The sequence below is a fragment of the Uloborus diversus genome, chromosome 2 (assembly GCF_026930045.1).
Source record: "Uloborus diversus isolate 005 chromosome 2, Udiv.v.3.1, whole genome shotgun sequence".
In the NCBI taxonomy this organism is placed as follows: Eukaryota; Metazoa; Arthropoda; class Arachnida; order Araneae; family Uloboridae; genus Uloborus; species Uloborus diversus.
This window is the reverse complement of record NC_072732.1, coordinates 30,214,553-30,234,002: the sequence shown is the minus strand read 5'-3', so window position 1 is coordinate 30,234,002 and position 19,450 is coordinate 30,214,553. Positions and strand designations below refer to the sequence as shown.

Sequence of the window (19,450 nt, the reverse complement as noted above, 5' to 3'; positions counted from 1 at the left end):
TTTCATAAACTAGCTAAAATGGTAAAAGAGACAACATAAACTAGGAACCAAGTTGAAAATTAAGTCCATAAAGTACTCAGTATGCAACAAAAATTCTATTTGTCTAAGTTAAATAAATACCCTTGTGAATGAAAAGTGAAATAAGAAATAACAACATCAAATAGCACGAATTGCAGATTACTGCAGACACGTGTTTCGGCGTAACAAAGAACGCCTTTTTCAAATCAAAAGAAATCAGCTTATGGATGAAAAGCATCCTACAAAAGACATATGCTTTTGTCGGATGTCTTTGATTTCTTTTGTTGTGCTTTCTGGAGATAATTTTATACCAGTTTTTTCCCCTTTCATGAAAATATTATAATTGCGTCTTTTCGCGTTTTTTTTTTTTTTTTTTTTTTTTTTTTTGCTGTTGGAAAGGGCCCAACCTCTTAGAAATCCATTCAATTTCGTGGTCTTTATAAAAGGTTTTTTGGTTCAGTTTGAACCTTATACACTCAAGCAGATTCATAATTCTCAAATGGAAAAGAGAAGATGAGATGTTTCAAGATAAGTCGCCTCGCCAAGTAGACAAATAGAAAATAAGAAATGACAACGTGTGTTGACACCCTTTTTCGGCGTTACAAGGAACGCCTTTTTCAACGCAAAAGAAATGAGTTTATGGATGAAAAGACATTCGAAAAAAGTATGTCCTTTGTTGGATGCCATTCATCCATAAGGTGATTCCTTTTGATTTGAAAAAGGCGTTCCTTGTTACGCCGAAACACGTGCTTGCAGTAATCTGCCATTCGTGCTATTTGACGTTGTTATTTCTTATTTTACTTTTCATTCACAAGGGTATTTATTTAACTTAGACAAAAAGAGTTTTTGTTGCATACTGAGTAGTTTATGGACTTAATTTTCAACTTGGTTCCTAGTTTATGTTGTCTTTTGTTACCATTTTAGTTAGTTTATGAAAATGTATTATTGTTAGAAACAATACTAAAAAATACTTAAAAGCGGGTAATCGGCATTTTTTCACAAGTGCCGAAAAACTCTTTGAGCAAAGTTAGAGTCAAATTATGTAATATTTGAAACATTAGCCATAGGTCTATTAACTGATTGTGTTTCTATGACAAGAAAGGCTTCTTCTCCAGGTATATTTTTTTTAGTAGTTTCATAATTGCTGACTCTAGGCGCAAGCAATTAATGACCTTGAAAGTCAGCCTTTCCATGTAATCGATGGTCAGACTGTAATCCTAAACTTGCTAAAATTAGCTTCTTTTCGTATATCTAGAATTCTCAGTAAGTTTGACTTTCGCGTAAATTACAGACCCATAAATAAACTTTCTTTTTCCAAACTGAAGGACCCCAATCCAACCACTTGATCAGTGGGGCATATATCACATTCCTTGTCAATGTAATATCGGTTACGTGGGACAGACAAGGCGTTCACTTAAATTTCGTTTGAAAGAACATGAAAACCACGTTCGTTCCACAAACAGGAACTGAACATATCTTCAATTGCTAAACATTGTTGGGACACAGGGAACAATTTTCTCTTTTCGGAAGTCAAGATCATTTGCAGACCTACAACAGTAGGTGAATTAGATTTTCTGGAATCCTTTTACATTCATAAAAACTTAAATAATCTTTGCAGTGAGTCTTTTGTTGTTCCACATTTTTCTCCAATCTTATTCAATCTTACATGTTTAAACATGTCATGTTTTGCCTCAGCACTCGCTGATAGCTGATTGGTCAATGTTTTTCCGGTTACGCATTTAAACTCTCCCTTGACCTTGATTCATCCACTTGTTCATTTCGCACTGAGGAAGGAGGCTATTGCCTCCGAAACATGTCTGCGTTTTTAAAAACTTCTTATCCTTTTTGTGCTTTTAAACGTTCTTCCACTTTTAGCTAATTTACCTTGCACAAAGCTATCGCTTTTTAATCCTAAACTATAATCGCACTATTTTGGCGATGAGAATTCTCAGTGTTTTTCATTTCGTTCTACGATAATATATTCAAGAAAATATTTTGCATACTGTCCATTCCAACTAAATGCTGCAGTAAAATAAGGTTAGTTAAATTAATTATTTTTAAACTAGGCGGAGATGAAAGCCCTAATTCTTCTGCTAATGTCATCAAATCCTTCTTTCGAGCTTAAGATGGGAGGGGGGGGGGGGAACGTATTTTTACAGATTCACACAAAACAATTTAAAAAAATTTACCTGGTATAACGTTATTATCTTCCAAAAAAAAAAAAAAAGCTTCGAATAGATAGCATATTCGTTACTAATTTCATGAAATGCGTTAATAAATACTCATAACAAACTGCGTATGTTTACCAACAGACACAAGTGGGACGCAATGTTTTACCCTTTTCTTTACTTTTGTAAATCACCGCAAGGTAGCGTAATCGAGCTCTGGAGTTGCGAATAAAAAAATCTGCAATAAGAATATAAATCTGAAAAGAAAAAAAGAAGCGAGACAATAACTTTGGAAAATAGCACAATAAAGTGCAATTCTTTGATAATTTTAATCATTTATAAATTCTTTGTTTAAAAATAGTAATTGTTTTGCCACTGTAAAATAATTTTCTTAATGAGTTTCAAACTGTAACTGCAGAAAAAAAAGTTTCCGGAAAATTCCAAAGAAATTTATTTGGAGTGAATATTAAGCATCGAGTTATAAAAATTAAATTAACTTTAAACCAATTCATAATGAGAGAAATAGTTCATATTCAAGCGGGCCAATGTGGAAACCAAATTGGAGCTAAGGTACTTTTAACAAAAAATACCTCTCTTTAAATTTTGAGAATTACTCTGTCCTTTTTGTAATGAAATATGTTGAAATGCATTTTTTTCTTTCTTTTTAATTCAGCACATAATCAGTTGTTACTTATTATTATTATTCTTAATTTGAATTGAAGTTAAAATTTATGTTAATTGTACAATATTTATAAATAGTTGTATAACGTGATATTTGTATCCTAATAGCTTTTAGATCATGAATTAAGCACTTTGCAATTATTTAGAAAAGAAGTATTTGATAGAATGTGATTAAAAATTTGGCTGGGTTTCATATAAGCAGTCACTTGTAGAATAAACAATGGAGGTTAAAAGTTGGAGGTAATGGAGTTTTTAATGCTTAGATTTTTGGCGGATTATTTAACTTTAGTCTGGAACTTTAATGTTGGTTAATGGCATGGTTTGGGATGGTTTTAAATTTTGTTTAAACTTTTAATGGTTTTTTATGTGTTTTTTATTTACGTATTTGGAAAAAAATTTATATTGTGATGGCATTTTTGGAACGACTGTAGTGCCAAGATTTTTGAAAACATGCCGAGATCACGCTACCGGAACTTCGACACTTGACGGATTATAGGCAATGGAACGTTTAATAGTTTTTAAAAGGGAAATATCACAACATGGAACATGTCAAATTGGCATAAGAAATTTCGAAGTCTGGGTTGGCGGCAATTTTTTTTAAAATCTTTTTTCGGATATAACTCGCCAACTGTGTTGTTTTGTGTTTCGTTTTGCCTTTACAGCTTTACAAGAGTTGCAGTAAAATTTACACGTGTTGGCACGGCTTGGCGTCACAAAATGTCGCCAACCCGGGGATTATACTAAAGTGGGTCCGAACGTTTACTGATTTTTTGTATTTATTTGACGGATTAAAAAGGAAAATTATCGTAACAATTAACACTTCATGCATTATCTAACTCCTCCCTTCAAAACAGCATAACAAAAGGCTTATGTGCTAATCAAACGGTGCCAAAATCAATGCTGCTGAAATTTAAATTTAAAGGTTTAATATTTGAAAAAACAATAAAAATTACATTAAAATGAGAAAAATTCCGACAAGTAATTCCAATAAGAAAATTGATCTCTACATAGTACAAAATGAAGTCTCCAAAAAGCGTCAGTATATTTGAACACTCAAAACTCGAGAACTACCCGGTCGATTTCGCGGAAATTTTCACAGTTTGTTTCTTTTAGTTCGGAAAAGGTTTGCAAACCAGTTCGAAAAAAATCCGATCAATAGTTCTTTTTTTTATTCTAATTTAGACCTAATTTTCAAATAAATTCCCAAATATAGGGGGTAAAAAAATAGTATTAAATATCTTTGGAAAGGGTAGAATTTTCCCCGTTCTACGCAATTCGTTTCAATGCTCTAACTTAATTACGACGGGAATTATTCGCGTTTTTAACTCAAATTTCTTTTTAGGCTTAGCTGAAATTTTGGGCACTACTTTCCTCAGTAATCTATCTCTACTAATAATAAAGCTGAAAGTCTCTCTGTCTGGATGTCTGGATCTCTGTGACGCACATAGCGCCTAGACCGTTCGGACAATTTTCATGAAATTTGGCACAATGTTAGTTTGTAGCATGGGGGTGTGCACCTCGAAGCGATTTTTCGAAAATTCAATGTGGTTCTTCTTCTATTCCAATTTTAAGAACAGAACTATCATAAGATGGACGAGTAAATTACGAAATTATCATAACGTGAAACTGTAACATGGGCATAAGCCAATTGGCGAGATACAAAATTATCATAACGTGGAACGGTGACATGAAAACAAGCCAATTGGCGAGATACGAAATTATGATAACGGGGAACCGTAACATGGGTACAAACGGGGTACAAACCAATTGGCGAGAAAATTCACCATACATTATTTGTAAATATACAGGCGAACCAAAAGACCTTTTAATTTTCTATTACGGGCAAAGCTGTGCGGGTACCACTAGTGATGAATAAAGCAGAAAGTAAAAAGGTTCACAAAATGACTATATTGTACTGCACTGAGAAAAAGGATATTTGAGATTGATTGAGAGTTAAAATTTTGAAGATTAATTTTTTTTTCTGAGTAATCACGGTTGCTTATTGTTCTCACTTGACTGTTTTGATGCCCTATGGTTTTATTCCCCCCCCCCCCGCCTCCCTCTGCAGCACCAGCGTTGACTGGCTTCACGATGCTGCTCCTATAGCGAAAACCGTCTCCAGTCTGCGTCAATATCCTACACATACAAGCATACATACACGCACCTACACACACACACAACACACACACACCACGATACACCTACACACACTCACGCACACGCACACACACGCACGCATACATACAGACACCTACACATACAAACACACACCTACACATACACACAACTACCCACACACTCATGCCTGCACACATGCCTACACACACATACAGATACCCCCCCCCCCCACCACACACAAACACATACGCCTACATACAAACGCACTCGTGATTGCGAAAAACATAATTTGAATTCAAGATGTCAAAATTCAAATTATTTTTTTTTTATTTTATTTATTTTTTTGTAATGCGATTTTATCACAAGTGCATCAATCCAATGTTTCAAACTGCTCACCGTTCAAAATAACTGTCGTTCATTTTATAAGTGAACGAAGGGATACGTTCATTTTAAAGATTTGTTCTTTTTGACTCTTTCGTTCATGAACGACACATCCCTAGTTTCCATAGTTACGCTTTTTAAATCCACCGTTTCTTTCTCATTTTAATTTCTTAAAGGTATTTTAATATTTGTCGTTATTATTTGGAAGGGAAATATTGCATGATGTTTTTTTCTTTTACTTAAGCCTGATCTTCAAACATACGTTATTTGACACAACTTTTAATTTCAAGGTAGACCGGGCAATGCAGCTAGTATATAAAATAACAAGTCATAACTAAAATGAAAAGTTCCATTAAAATTTAGAACTAAAACATGCGGAGCAAAAATATCAGCAGCTATTCAGGCAATGGGAAATATTTCCACCAATTTGGCATGTTCCTCTTTGTGATAATTCCGTCGATTGTTTTACATATAAATTGTTTGAATTAATTATTTGGTGTACTATTTTTCAGTTTGTTGGAACTTTTAATGTTCTTTAATAATTTGTTCTGTATAAAAATTAAAATTTAAATTTTAAATTTCAGCAAAATTGTTTTTTGCTTTGTTTGAAAAGCAGTTAAGTGCTTCGTTTCGACTAGTCTGACGAATTTTGAAAACTGAATGGACAATTCCCCGTTTTCAATGGCAATATTTATTTGTTTGGCTGTTTTTTTTTACGTTTTAGAGGGAGTCATCGTCTTGCTATGTCTAATTGCTATAAGAAATATCACATCGTGGAGCATTTGATGAGTTTTCAAACTTTTCTCAAAACTAGTCAAAATGAGACGCTTATTTATCTGTCAAACGTTGTCAAAATCAGAGTTGCTAAATTTTAAAAATTGATGTTTAATTTAAAAAAAAATTAACAAGTCATTAAGTCAGACTAAAAGTTACAATAAAATGAAAAAAAAAATTAATTTGAATTTTGACATCTTGAATTCAAATTATGTTTTTCGCAATCACAAGTGTGTGTATGTAGGCGTGTGTGTTTGTGTGTGGGGGTATGTGTGTTTGTGTGTAGGGGTATGTGTATGTGTGTAGGCATGTGTGTTTGTCTGTGTGCTGGTATAAGTGTGTGGGTAGTTGTGTATATGAATGTGTGTGTATGTGTGTGTGGGGGAGGTATGTGTATGTGTGTAGGCATATGTGTTTGTGTCAGTGTGCAGGTATGAATGTGTGAGTAGTTGTGTGTATGTGTGTGTGCGTGCGTGTGTGTGTGTAGCTGCGTATGTATGCGCATGTGTGTAGGACATGGATGCAACCTGGAGACGGCTTTCGCTATAGGAGCAGCATCGTGAGTAGCCGGTCGACGGTGATGGTGCGGAGGGTGGCGGTGAGAAAATAAAAAGATAGGACATCAAAACAGTCAAATGAGAACAATAAGCAATCGTGATTGCTCAAAAAAATATCGCAAAATAACGTAGAATAATCCGCCAAATAATAATAAAAAAAATAAGTCATTAATTAACATGAATAGTTCCACTGAAATGTAAAATTAGGTAGAATTACGGTAACCGGGTCGCGGCGATAAATATTTCATTCTGGCAACCCGCTACTTTACTTTGGCGACGGAGCAATTTCGGCAACCCTACACCAAAGCTTATTTGCTATTCATTTGGCCAATCAACCATTTCAGAGTTCACAACACAAAATTGTAATTTACTTGTCTACTAAATATTTTTATTTTAATTCCATAGAACAAAATTTTCAATTTCCTCAAAGGTGATTTTTTTCTGAAAACTGGCAACATATATTGTGTTTCTTCAATTTTTAGATCTTAGAAACTTTTTATAAAATTTTACATCGCGGAATGTTTGTCACTTTTAAATATTTTAAGTTATAGGTTTAAAAACTAGTTATTCATAACTTAGGACACTTTTTTGGAATGTGTTTGCAGTAAGTAATTTCCTTCGTGTTTTATTGTTCCATCTTCAATTTAAAATTTCTTACTTATCGTAATAACTTATTCAGTAAGCTTGAATTAAAATTTTTGTTCTAACGTTTCTGGATGGATCTTTTGATGTGATTTAACTAATTTAGTTGATCGTTTTAAGTTTTAATTGAACATTACATTTACTTAAGGGCTGTTTATTGACAAACTATTTCAGATTAAAGTCGTTTTATATCCCACTTTTAATGTTGTTAAATTTGCAAGAAATGTATGTTTCATATTTATGTTCCTAAGGAAATCAAACAAAAAAAGTGTAACATAATTTATGTCATGAACCTTTTCGTTTTATGCGCTTTATCTTCCCACACAGATTATGTAAACATCTTGAAAAGAGTTACCTCTCACTTGTCTATTCTGCTGACTTAATTTTAAAATAAGAAAATTAATAAAGTTCTATAAAAATATTAGCTTTTTGATATTTTTCTGCATATTTTGCTATATTTTCATCACTTAAAAATGAAAAAAGAATTTTATTACTTTTTTTTTTTTTGCTTGTTTATAGTTATGATCAGAGAAAGAAAAAGATTAATAAACAGTTCTAGTTTCCAAGGAGATAGTCTGAGTTATCCGAAGCTCCGCCCATTTTCTTTGGGTTCTCTCATTGGAAGATTTCCTTTGGTTGCAGTATATTACTTTGTTTACATTGAGTCGTAGGTGCCAAATTTGGCTGTTTAAAAAAAAAAAAAATACGCCAACGCGACCACGTTACCGTAATTCTACTTAGGGGTCTAACCAGGAAACATCACGATCAAGGAAATTCAAAAAAATTCCAAATTGGTGGCATTCGAAAGAGCATTGGAAAACATGTTTATGGCACTGAAACTACGTGCCCTCGTGACCACGTTATCGAAATATGATGTCTTAAATATTGCCGAAATTTTTAGTAAAGTCGCCAAATTTAGCGAGTTTTGTTCAGAAATGGAAGGTACGGCGCGAATTCAACATCTGCATCTGACAAGACATTTCACTTCCATATTTGGTCACCACCAAAGCGCGTGAGAAATATCGCATTAATTCTTTACTGGGGTGATGACTACCATGGCGCGGGGTGTCGTGGCACAGACTGCGGCATTGAAATTTTTAGGGGCTTGTGTTCCGGGATATTAACGTGCAACTGTATAGGGGAAAACGCCACAGCCCGAAATATTTGCTTTATTTTATTGTAAAAACAATGGAATTTTTTGTTATTCTTAAGACTGTCTGTTAAAAAACTGATGTTTAAAACTTTTATGCTTCTGCGGGTGAAATATTTCCACTGAAAGAGTTTATTCGATGAGGAAACTGTTTTGGAAAAAAACTGATAACCTTAGAGAAACGGTAAACACACAGTCTTTTTTTTTTTTTTTTTGAAAAGTCGTAAATCTGAAGTCTTCAACAGTATCTAAATACGAAGAAAACGACATTTTTAAAGATTTCAAACCATGTTCTCAAATTTAAAAAAAAAATAAAAAAAACGATTTCTGTCAGTTATTTCCAGTGTGTTTTTCGTTATGTGTATCGTTTTCAAGTTATGTGTAAACCCTCTAACAATTCAAAAAAAAAAAACTGTATTAATTTTTATTTTGCTCGTATTTGAATTCCCTTTTAACGTGAAACATAATTGGTAAAAGTGACTTCAGTATTTTTAAAAATGACTAAATAACATGCAATATGATGTGCATTTACGTTATAGCGACTTTCAGTTGCAGTGACAGACTTTTTCGAACTACAGGGGTTGTTGTAATGAACGTCGACTATAAAATTTTTGATAAGAATCTATTATGAAGTAATTTCCGACATCGTTAGTTTTGCTGTGAAAATTTTTGACATGTACTATCCGTTGTTTTCTTTTTTTTAATTATTATTTTTTTCGATTTTAAATTAAACATTTTCGCTAGCAGTGGTCAGACAATAAAACTTCATGAATGATAATAACTTTTGAAAGAATAAATAAGAGCTGGGATACTACAATCCATGATCATGTTCTTCCAACATCAAAAACTATCCATTTTATTTTCAATATATAAGCTTTAACAAGCATGTTTTTTTTTTACTTATTCATATTAATTCTCGTACATAATTATTAATTATTTACAACACATTTCATTACAAGAGTACAAACTTAAATTAGTTAAGTAAAACACACTTGAAATGCACTTAAATTCTGAAATGCATTATTATCACGATTACAAAGTTAAATCCTACGTTCAATTTCGTTATAAAGTTGTAGCTCCTCTGGATAAAGCTCTCTAGTTTCCATTTCACAGGCTTCATAGTTACTTTTTAATTTTACCTACACAAGTAAAGGGTTAATTCGAAACATCGTTTGCGCGCTTTGCAGATGACCAGAAATGGAAATGAGAGTCTTGCTAGACGCAGGCGATGAAATCACGTGGTATTTTCCATTTCTTGCCAAGTCTTTAAATTTGGCGAGTTTTCGTAAGATTTCGACAGACTTTGACCCCCCATGTCTCAAAAACAAAAGGACGAGGGCACACAATATTTGGGTCAAATTTTTTTCTAAAGATACTTTTTCGAATGCGACCATTTTTGACTTTTTTCATGATTACTGAACTCGTGATGTTTCCTGGTAAGGACCTTAACCTTCAAAATTTTTATTTTTCTGGAAAAAATATATGTTATGCATAATTTAATTCTGAACAATTTGATACCTTATTTATTACCATACGTAAAAAACTTTTCAAGTTATCGTGAAAATGCGTAAACTTTCCCCATAGAGATTTATGTTTACAGCAGTTGTTTAAGCCTCTTTTTCTCAGGTGCCGGTTTCTCGTTTTGCGCGCATGATATTTTACAAAGTTTCTTATGTATTTCCGCAGAACTTTTCATGCATGTTTGTTTGGTTTATTTTTATGATTTGAACCTAAATTTTAACCAAAAATAAAAGTTAATATCAAAATAAAAAAAATGTTTTCCTCTAAAATTTTGGGAAATTTTGATATTAACTTATAAAATTTCAAAAATAAATTAAATATTTTTTTAAAAATAAATGAATTTAGGTTCAGATTATAGACAAGCATGCACAAAAAGTTTTACGGAAATATATAAGAAACTTTTTGAGATATCATGCGCGAAAAACGAGAAACCTGAGAAAACGCAACCTGAGAAAAAGAAGCTTAAACAGCTACTGTTAATATAGATCTTTATGGGGAAAGTATACGCATTTTTTCGATAACTTGAAAAGTTTTTTGCGTATGGTAATAAACAAGGTATCAAATTGTTCAGAATTAAGTTAGCTATAACATATATTTTTTTCCAGAAAATCGAACATTTTGAAGGTTAAGGGTCCTTAGACCCCTTAAAATTAAGTAGGAAGAGCAAAAATGGCAACAGCGATTTCAGCAATCGGAAATGTTTTCGCCAGTTCCGCATATTCCAATTTTTGATACTTCCTTCTTCAGTGGCGAATTTGTGACCAGAATGAATCGACTATTTCTCGAAATTTTGCAATAGTGTCAAACTCCAAATTACCGCTATATACATCGAGAAAGCAATTATTAGTCAAATGACTCGGTGTACACAGCAATGAGTTTTGTCCTGCCAAATTGCGAATTTCCACGACTTATTAATTTTCTGAAATTTAGCCATTAACATTAACTTGAAAATTTAAAAATTGTGAAGAATTGCGTTCCTTATGTACGCAAAGAAAATTTTTATTGCAGTTACCGTCGTAGAATTCAAATGTTCAATGTCAAAATTCAACATATTTTGCGTTAATGAGCCGCATTTATGTTTATTTCAGTTCTGGGAAGTCATCTCTGACGAACACGGAATCGATCCCACTGGTACTTATCATGGAGATTCGGATTTGCAGCTGGAGCGTATAAATGTGTACTATAACGAAGCTACAGGTAAGTGAGAGTGCGAGACACTGCTGGTGTTATTGGACGAATCTCTTCTATTCTATTCTATTCAAGAGTCACAACTGACTTCAACTGCATTTATGTCGAGGACTGCATACTAAGTGCCTTGCCTCCATTGTTTTTATATACCGATAGATGGCAGCACCATCACCGGATCGAGCAGTTAATGAGAATTTAGAACTAGTTCAAGAGCTAATAGCTACCTGGTACTAGCACCCCCAGAGGTATCGTTTCACTTGGATGACATTGAGACCACGAGCATATTTAACGTCGCCCAGTCCCCTTTAATGACGACGGTGGGTCTTCGACCAGCAAGGATCGCACCCGAGGCCCTCCGGTCCCGAGTCCAATGCCTTACCGATCAGGCTACCACGGCCCCGACGAATCTCTTATATAATTAAAAACTGAGCGTATCTATGTATGTCCAAGCTTCTTCTCCCGAACGACAGTGAACTGACCATCGAACCAGGTATCGATGGATTCGTAATCTTCCCGTCTTCATGTTTGGCTATTTAACATAATCCTCCGATAATAATATTGGAGATATCAATTAAAAACTATTAATTATGAAGCTTGGATTTCGTCATAAAATCCCTATTTTTCGAAGGCTTTCCTCCATTCAAATTATTATTCAGTGCTTCATCTCAACTTTCCGCTACAATGCTTTTATTAAAATGTATAGTGTGAAGAAAAATCATTGAGATGAAAGATCTGTTGCCATTTTTTTTCTCGAATATGAACAGGTAAAATTCTTGTTTTTGTTTTGAGGCTTTTCCTGTAATCAGGGGATTTAAAATGTTTTACTTTTTTGGGGGGTTTTCCGCAATCCGCCGCAAAATTTCACTGACTTTTTTTTTGGTTCAAGCCTGAGTTGAACTCGCGTCACTTGTCATAACTTGTATTTTCGAGATGGACCGTGCAACGCCGGGCGACGCAGCTAGTTATTAATACGATATGTGTCTCATTTGATTTGGTTGGGGAGGTTTGCTTCTTTTTAATGGCGCAAGAGCCCTTGAGGGCAATACTGCGTCAAACGATTTTTTAGTTTAAAATTTATACAGAAACATAAAGTGAGGATATAATAAAATTAAACATGTTTTGGGGAGAAAGGTATAAACATCAGTAGTTTAAAATAACTAATAAAAAACATGTAAACATTAAAAACTTTTAAAAACGTATGAAACAATATGCTGACAAAAAAAAAAAAAAAAAAAAAAAAAACCTTAAATAACAAGGAAAGGGACCAAATTACATTTTGACGACACAAAAACTAAATTAACACATTGACTGCTAGGGACGAGATAACTCGTCCTCCAGAATTATGCCGTATGCGCCAGGGACGAGATAATTCGTTCTCCAGCCAACACATTGCTCTATTTTTTTTCAGCGGGTCTCATTGAAGGCGTGGCTGTTCCTGGTCTGTTCCTGGCTGTTCTGCCGCGCATAGACGAACATTTAGACAAGGTTTAAAAAGAGAACACAAAATTTCACCAGTACTGCGTTTGCTGTGAAAACATTTTCTGATGCAAGCAGGCGTGCGCGCTATCAAACGAGATAGCGCGCGAGTTTTTTGTGCTGTAGTCTGTGAGTAAATAAAAACGTAAAATGAGCAAACGTAAGTATATGTCGCTCGAAGATGCAGTTAAATATGTTACTTTATCGGATGATGAACTAGTTGACGATGATGACAGTGACAGGGACAGTTGACGATGATGACTTGAGCGACAGGGATTCGGCGCAGGGAGTCCATATATAGGCTGTCGACGACGCAGTCAATGTGTTAAAAAGGAGAAGCCAATCTCCTGGAGGAAGGAGTATAAATTGTAATGGGGTAGGTTCCCCAGCAACTCCTTCAGAGAGATGGATTAAAATAATTAAAATATTTAAAACGAATTCGGTTCAAATTTGGGCAGTTGCATAAAATATGCAACACTGTCTGGTTGACGTTACATTTAATACAAGTTGGAGCTGATTCACGGCATAAGAAGTATTTATGGGTGAATCTGGTATGACCGATGCGAAGACGAGTTAGTAAAACTTGTTCTCTCATGGTAAGTTGTAATGATTTGAAACCTGTCGTCGAGGGCTGGATAGAATGCGATTCATTTTGTGTTTCGAGATTACAGGTTCGTTGCCAATGCGTGTTAAGACATTCAGATATTGCGTTTTTAATGTCATCAAAAGGAACACTATCATCGCCTAAGATAGTTGCGGCTTTGGCAACTGAATCAGCGGCTTTATTGCCGGCAGTGCCTACGTGACCAGGGATCCAACAAAAGAGTACATGAAAATTATTTTGTATAAGATTTTTGTATAAATGATAAGACTGAATGACTATGGGGTGGCTATTATTGTTGCTGTGGGTGATTGCTTCCACTAAACTCTTTGAGTCAGTGTATATCACCCACTTTTTGTGGGCGGATTGGGCTATTGATTGTAGAGATATAAATATAGCTTTAATTTCCGATGTAAAAACCGAACAAGATGGGTGTAATTTTTCAGCGGTAGCTTGACCATTTACTATTGCAACAAAACCGACGTGATCGTTTGCTTTTGATCCGTCAGTGAAAATGACATGGTAATCAGAATATTTGCATTTTGTATCATAAAATATTTGCTGGTAAGCAGTATTAGAGGTAGTCTCTTTAGGGAATTTAGCGAGGTCATTGATGGTAGATGTTTTTGCTTCGCACCATGGTTCAATTAGTTCTATTGTATTGAGAGTATTGAAATCTGACAGCTGCAAATCTAAGAGCACTTGGCGCATTCGTATCCCAAACGTTGGGGTTGCAGAAGGACGATGAAGAAATAAGACAACATTAGATGGATTAAAAATATAAAGGGGTAAAGGGTGATCAGTGTAAAGTTTTGTTTTGAAGTAGAAGTTCAAGGAAAGTTTGAGGCGTCTATTGTTTAAAGATTGTTCATGAACAAGAATGTGGAGACTGTTGATAGCTGAGGTTCGAAAAGCTCCTGTGCAGATGCGCAGTGCCTGATTATGTATTGGATCCAGAGCTTTCAGTTAGGTTTTTGCAGCGGAGTCATAAATTTGTCAACCATAATCAAGTTTTGAGCGTATAAGAGCCCTGTATATTCTTATCAGATACTCTGTATCAGCACCCCAAGAAGTGTTCTCTAAGACTTTAAGGATATTTAAAGGCCTGAAAATTTCGGGTAATGAAAAAGTGATTATACGGTATTGAGTAACTTTTATTCTACTGGATGCGCTGATTTTAAGTATGACATCCATTTTTCTCAATCATAAAGATATTTTCACCAATTGGGCTTTAACATATAGGCAGAAAAGAATATTTTTTCTTATTCTGAGAGAAAAAGTCTTTTCAAAATATGTGTAAGTTCATTACTTACACTTACAAACGAGTTTATGCATCAAACATGCAACTGGAGATCAATTGATAAATATATATATATATATTAATTTCATAGAAAAATAAGAACACAGTAATAATTAATCATAATGATTCAATTATAACGGAAGGCAATCTTTTCAACTGGCGCTATTTTTGCAGCCAAAGACTACGTAATAATGTTTCTCGGCTTTCATTTCACCATGTAACCAAAATATCGCAATAAAAATAATCTTTAAAACTTTTGTTAAAATGTAAAATAGTCCGCTAACTAAATTAAGCAAATCTATAAACAGCACAAAAACTTCTATTAGTTTGTCTTTGTTCACAATTTTAAACACTGGCCAAGTTTTGCTACTTATTTCAGAAGAATATTTAGCATCATTTTATGACCACAAAAATTTCAAAGTATTTGGCGACAATATCTCTTAGACGAAAATTAGTAACAGATAGTTTTACAAAATAGGGAGGGGGAACGTTATCTAAGGTATCCCAAAACGATTACCGCAAATTTTGTAAATTTTAAATCTCACCAAGAACCCACAATAATTGAAATTTCCCAAAACAACTAAAGCAAGTATTGGGCGATTACGGGCGGCTACATTTTTTAAAACCTTTCGTGTTTCAATAGCCATATAGAATAAGCTTTAGACTATGTTCAAAAACTAAATAAATAAACAAATAAAATTAAAATTAAAAATTAATTTGAATTTTGACATTTGGAATTCAAATTATGTTTTTCGCAATCACGAGTGTGTGTATGTATGTAGGCGTGTGTTTGTGTCTGTGTGCAGGTATTAGTCTGTGGGTATGTGTGTGTGTGTGTATGTGTGTAGGTGTGTGCGTATGTGTGTGTGTAGGTGTGTGCCTATGTGTGTGTGTAGGTGTGTATGCGTGTGTGTGTCGGATATGGAAGCAACCTGGGGACAGTTTTCGCTAGAGGAGCAGCATCGGGAGGCCGGTCGACGGTGGTGCTGCAGAGGGAGGCTGGGGAAAATAAAATCATAGGAATTCAAAACCGTCAAATGAGAACAATAAGCAATGTGGTTGCTAAAAAAAAATTAATTTGAATTTTGACATCTTGAATTCAAATTATGTTTTTCGCAATCACGAATGTGTGCGGGGGGGGGGGGGATATGTGTGTTTGTGTGTATGGGGTATGTGTGTGTAGGCATGTGTGTTTGTGTCTGTGTGCAGGCATGAAAGTGTGGGTAGTTTTGTGTGTGTGTGTGTAGGTTTTTGTGTGTGTATATGTGTAAGCGTCTGTATGTATGTGTGTTTGTGTGTGTGTGTGTGTAATTGTGTATGTATGCGCGTATGGGGTATGTGTGTGTAGGCATGTGTGTTTGTGTCTGTGCGCAGGTATGAAAGTGTGGCTAGTTTTGTGTGTGTGTGTGTAGGTTTTTGTGTGTGTATATGTGTAAGTGTCTGTATGTATGTGTGTTTGTGTGTGTGTGTGTGTGTAGTTGTGTATGCATGCGCGTGTGTGTAGGACATGGATGCAACCTGGAGACGGCTTTCGCTATAGGAGCAGCAGCGTGAGGAGCCCGCCTGTCCACGGTGATGGTGCAGAGGGTGGCGGTGGGAAAAATGATAGGACATCAAACCAGTCAAATAAAAGCAATAAGCAATCGTGATTGCTCAAAAAAAAAAAAAAAAAAGATAAATCTTTATAAATAAACAAGTGAAATTTTATGTTTTGAAATTCTTCAAACTTTTTTGCATGAATGTCGTGCTTTCGTTTTCTAACTGAGTGCTATTTCGGTCTTTATACTTATTGCTATTTTACTTTTATTGGTGAATCACATCAAAGCTGGGTGTTTTGAGTTCTTTCAGTTAAAACAAAAAACGAATGAAAGTGGCGATCGTTTCTCTTTAATTATTACTGACCCAGGCAACGCCGGGTATTTTTGCTAGTTATGTAATAATTAAACGTTTCACAACTGTATTTCACAGAATTAATTATGCGTTATGTAACTGTGCATTATCGTCCTTTTTTGGAAATAAAATAGCAATAAGTTCCCCCAAAGTAATGGATTTTGTCTTATCAAATTTGAATTTTTATGGGGGGTCCGACGCTCAATCGGACCCCCCCCCCCCCCAGGCCGTGACGTCCATGAAATAGGAAGCTAAAATTCTTCTAGTATATTACTATCTACAAGTCTAAAAATATTGACGGGTGTGTTCTCTAGGAGAAACTTTTTTTTTTTTTTTTGCATGTATTTTTGAACTACCGTAATATAGAGACTCGTCAGTCTGGCCATAGGATTGCAGATTTTGTCTTTCGATCTTGGTTAGGTAAGGTTATTTCTATCGATTCTCACTGAATTTTCTTTAACAATTTGTTTGGATGACATCAACTATGCGGCCTGCAAAGCTGACCCATGTGGTCCGTTGCTATGTTCAACGTTACGAATTGGAAACCGCCCATTCGGGAACCTTCCAAAGTAACCTATAATATTCATTCGCCCTTGAAATAAATAATCGAAATTTGGTCTCAAATATTCAGAAATTTTAGTTTCTAAAGTACAGACGCAAACTATTCCTTAATAAAATAAGCATCAAGTAATAACAACAAGAATTTTTGAAAATTTCTTTCCTTTTTCGTATTGTGCTGTAAAACATCAGAACACATTTATATCTTACACTAGTAGCACCCGCACGGCTTTGCCCGTAGTAGAAAATTAAAAGGTCTTTTGGTTCGCCTGTATATCTACAAATAATGTATGATGAATTTCTCGCCAATTGGCTTGCCCGTGCTACGGTTCCACGTTATGATAACTTGGTAATTTATTCGTCCATCTTATGATAATTTTTTTGGGAAAATGTTCTTCAAATTAGAATAGAAAAAGGACAAAACCGAACTTTCAAAAAATCACTTCGAGGTGCACACCCCCATGCTACAAACTAATTCTGTGCCAAATTTCATGAAAATCGACTGAACAGTCTAGGCGCTATGCGCGTCACAGCGATCCTGACAGACAGACAGAGATCGGGACAGAAAGAGAGAGATCCAGACAGAGAGATTTTCAGTTTTATTATTAGTAAAGATAAAGATAATTAAAAACTGAGCGTATGTACCTATGTATCTGAGTCCGAGTTTCTTTTCCCGAGCGACAGTGAACTGACCATCGAATTTGATATCGATGGATCCGTATTTTTTTTTTTTTTTTTGTCTTTATGTTTGGCTGTTTAACATAATCCTCCGATAATAATTAGCGAGGATATCAATTAAAAACTATTCGCAACTCCAATGAACTATAGGGAAGCTGCAGTCACTGTCTAATGGCGGATGAAAAAGGTAAAACAAACAAAAGCCGTAAGTTATAACTTGCTTTGACGCTTAGTGAATGACAGTAATTTTTCATCGTGTTTGCGGGAAGCTTTCCTTTCTATTCTTCTGAAATTACATTACACCACGAACTGTCTGAAGCCTGTAATTTACCCCAAAGAAAACGCGGGCAGTGGAATGTTTTACCTTTTTCTGTAGTGTTGTTAATCACCGCAAGGTAGCGTATTTCGAGCTCTGGCGTTGCGAATTAATTATGACCCTTTGATTTCGACATGAAATCCCATTTTTCGAAGGCTTTCCTCCATTCAAATTATTATTCAGTACTTCATCTCAACTTTCCACAACAATGCTTTTATTAAAACTTAGAGCGTGAAGAAAATCATTGAGACGAAAGATCTGTTACCTTTTTTTTCTCGAATATGAGCAAGTGAAATTCTGGATTTTGTTTTAAAAGCTTTTCCTTTAATCGGGGAAATTAAAATGTTTACTTTTCCGCAATCTGCCGCAAAATTTTACTGATTGTTTTTGTTTTTAGTTTTTTTTTTTTTTTTTTTTGTTCAAGCCTGCGATTGTTGAATACGCGTCACTTGACATAACTTTTATTTTCGAGGTAGACCGTGCAAAGCCGGGCAACGCAACTAGTTTTTATATGTATTCTGACCCGCGAGGTGTATCTTAATATGAAGCATGGCCCTGCTTGTGAAAAAGGTTGGGCACCACTGTTATGATCTATACAGTATTCATTTTTTAGCAGTGACTATATGCAATGTTTACTTCGTTTTGTTGATTTTTACTTGTTAAGCTCTCAAATATGTACTTTTATTTAGGTGGGAAATATGTTCCAAGAGCAGTGTTGGTTGATTTGGAACCAGGAACAATGGATTCGGTTCGTTCAGGGCCGTTCGGACAACTGTTCAGACCTGATAACTTTGTTTTTGGTAAAAATAATTTTATTGCTATTTGAGGTAGTATAATGTGAATCCTCATATATTTCTTATTATGAATGTCCATCAGTATCCTATACAACAATGGGGTGTATCCTTCAGTCAAAAGTGCTACTTTTAGTCATTGAAATAGATAGAATGAACAAAAAAAAAAAAAAACATGGACCCAGAAAATTTTTTTATTTTCCAAACAGTTTTTTTTTTAAATTACTTTCTTTTAAATGCCCGATTTTTCAAACAAGGCGTGGTCTTGATGACGTACCAAATGATGCACTTTGCCGCATCTTTCTTCTACGTTTCCACGTTATGATAATCAAGCAGCGAATTTAATATTGCGCTCTACGCTTGTTATCAACCCTATCGTTGCCAAGACACGTGAGTAAAGATGCGAATTAAATATTTTGCAATGGGAATGGCAACACTGAATGGCATTTCATCATTTGTGATGTCATCGGCAAAAGCCATAAACAATGAAAAAGCTCCGATTTAAATATTTTTTTAAAAAAATATTAAACGTAAACAAATTTATCAAAAAATGGTCAGATCCTATGTTTTTAAGCATGCTCTTTCAAAAAAAAAAAAAAAAAAACTTTTAAAATTTTGGAAACGACCCCATTAAGTATCATA

General features: G+C 34.6%; 1 protein-coding gene across 1 annotated transcript in view; it reads left to right on the top strand.

The window, feature by feature from the left end:
• Positions 1 to 2,681: 2,681 nt before the first annotated feature.
• The window catches only part of LOC129217799 (tubulin beta chain), a 50,652-nt gene continuing 33,883 nt past the window's right edge, over positions 2,682 to 19,450 (top strand). The window contains exons 1-3 of the mRNA XM_054852140.1: positions 2,682 to 2,756; positions 11,099 to 11,207; positions 18,707 to 18,817. Of these exons, the coding sequence (XP_054708115.1) occupies positions 2,700 to 2,756; positions 11,099 to 11,207; positions 18,707 to 18,817 (277 nt within the window). The 5' untranslated portion in view covers positions 2,682 to 2,699. The remainder of the gene's footprint in view (positions 2,757 to 11,098; positions 11,208 to 18,706; positions 18,818 to 19,450) is intronic.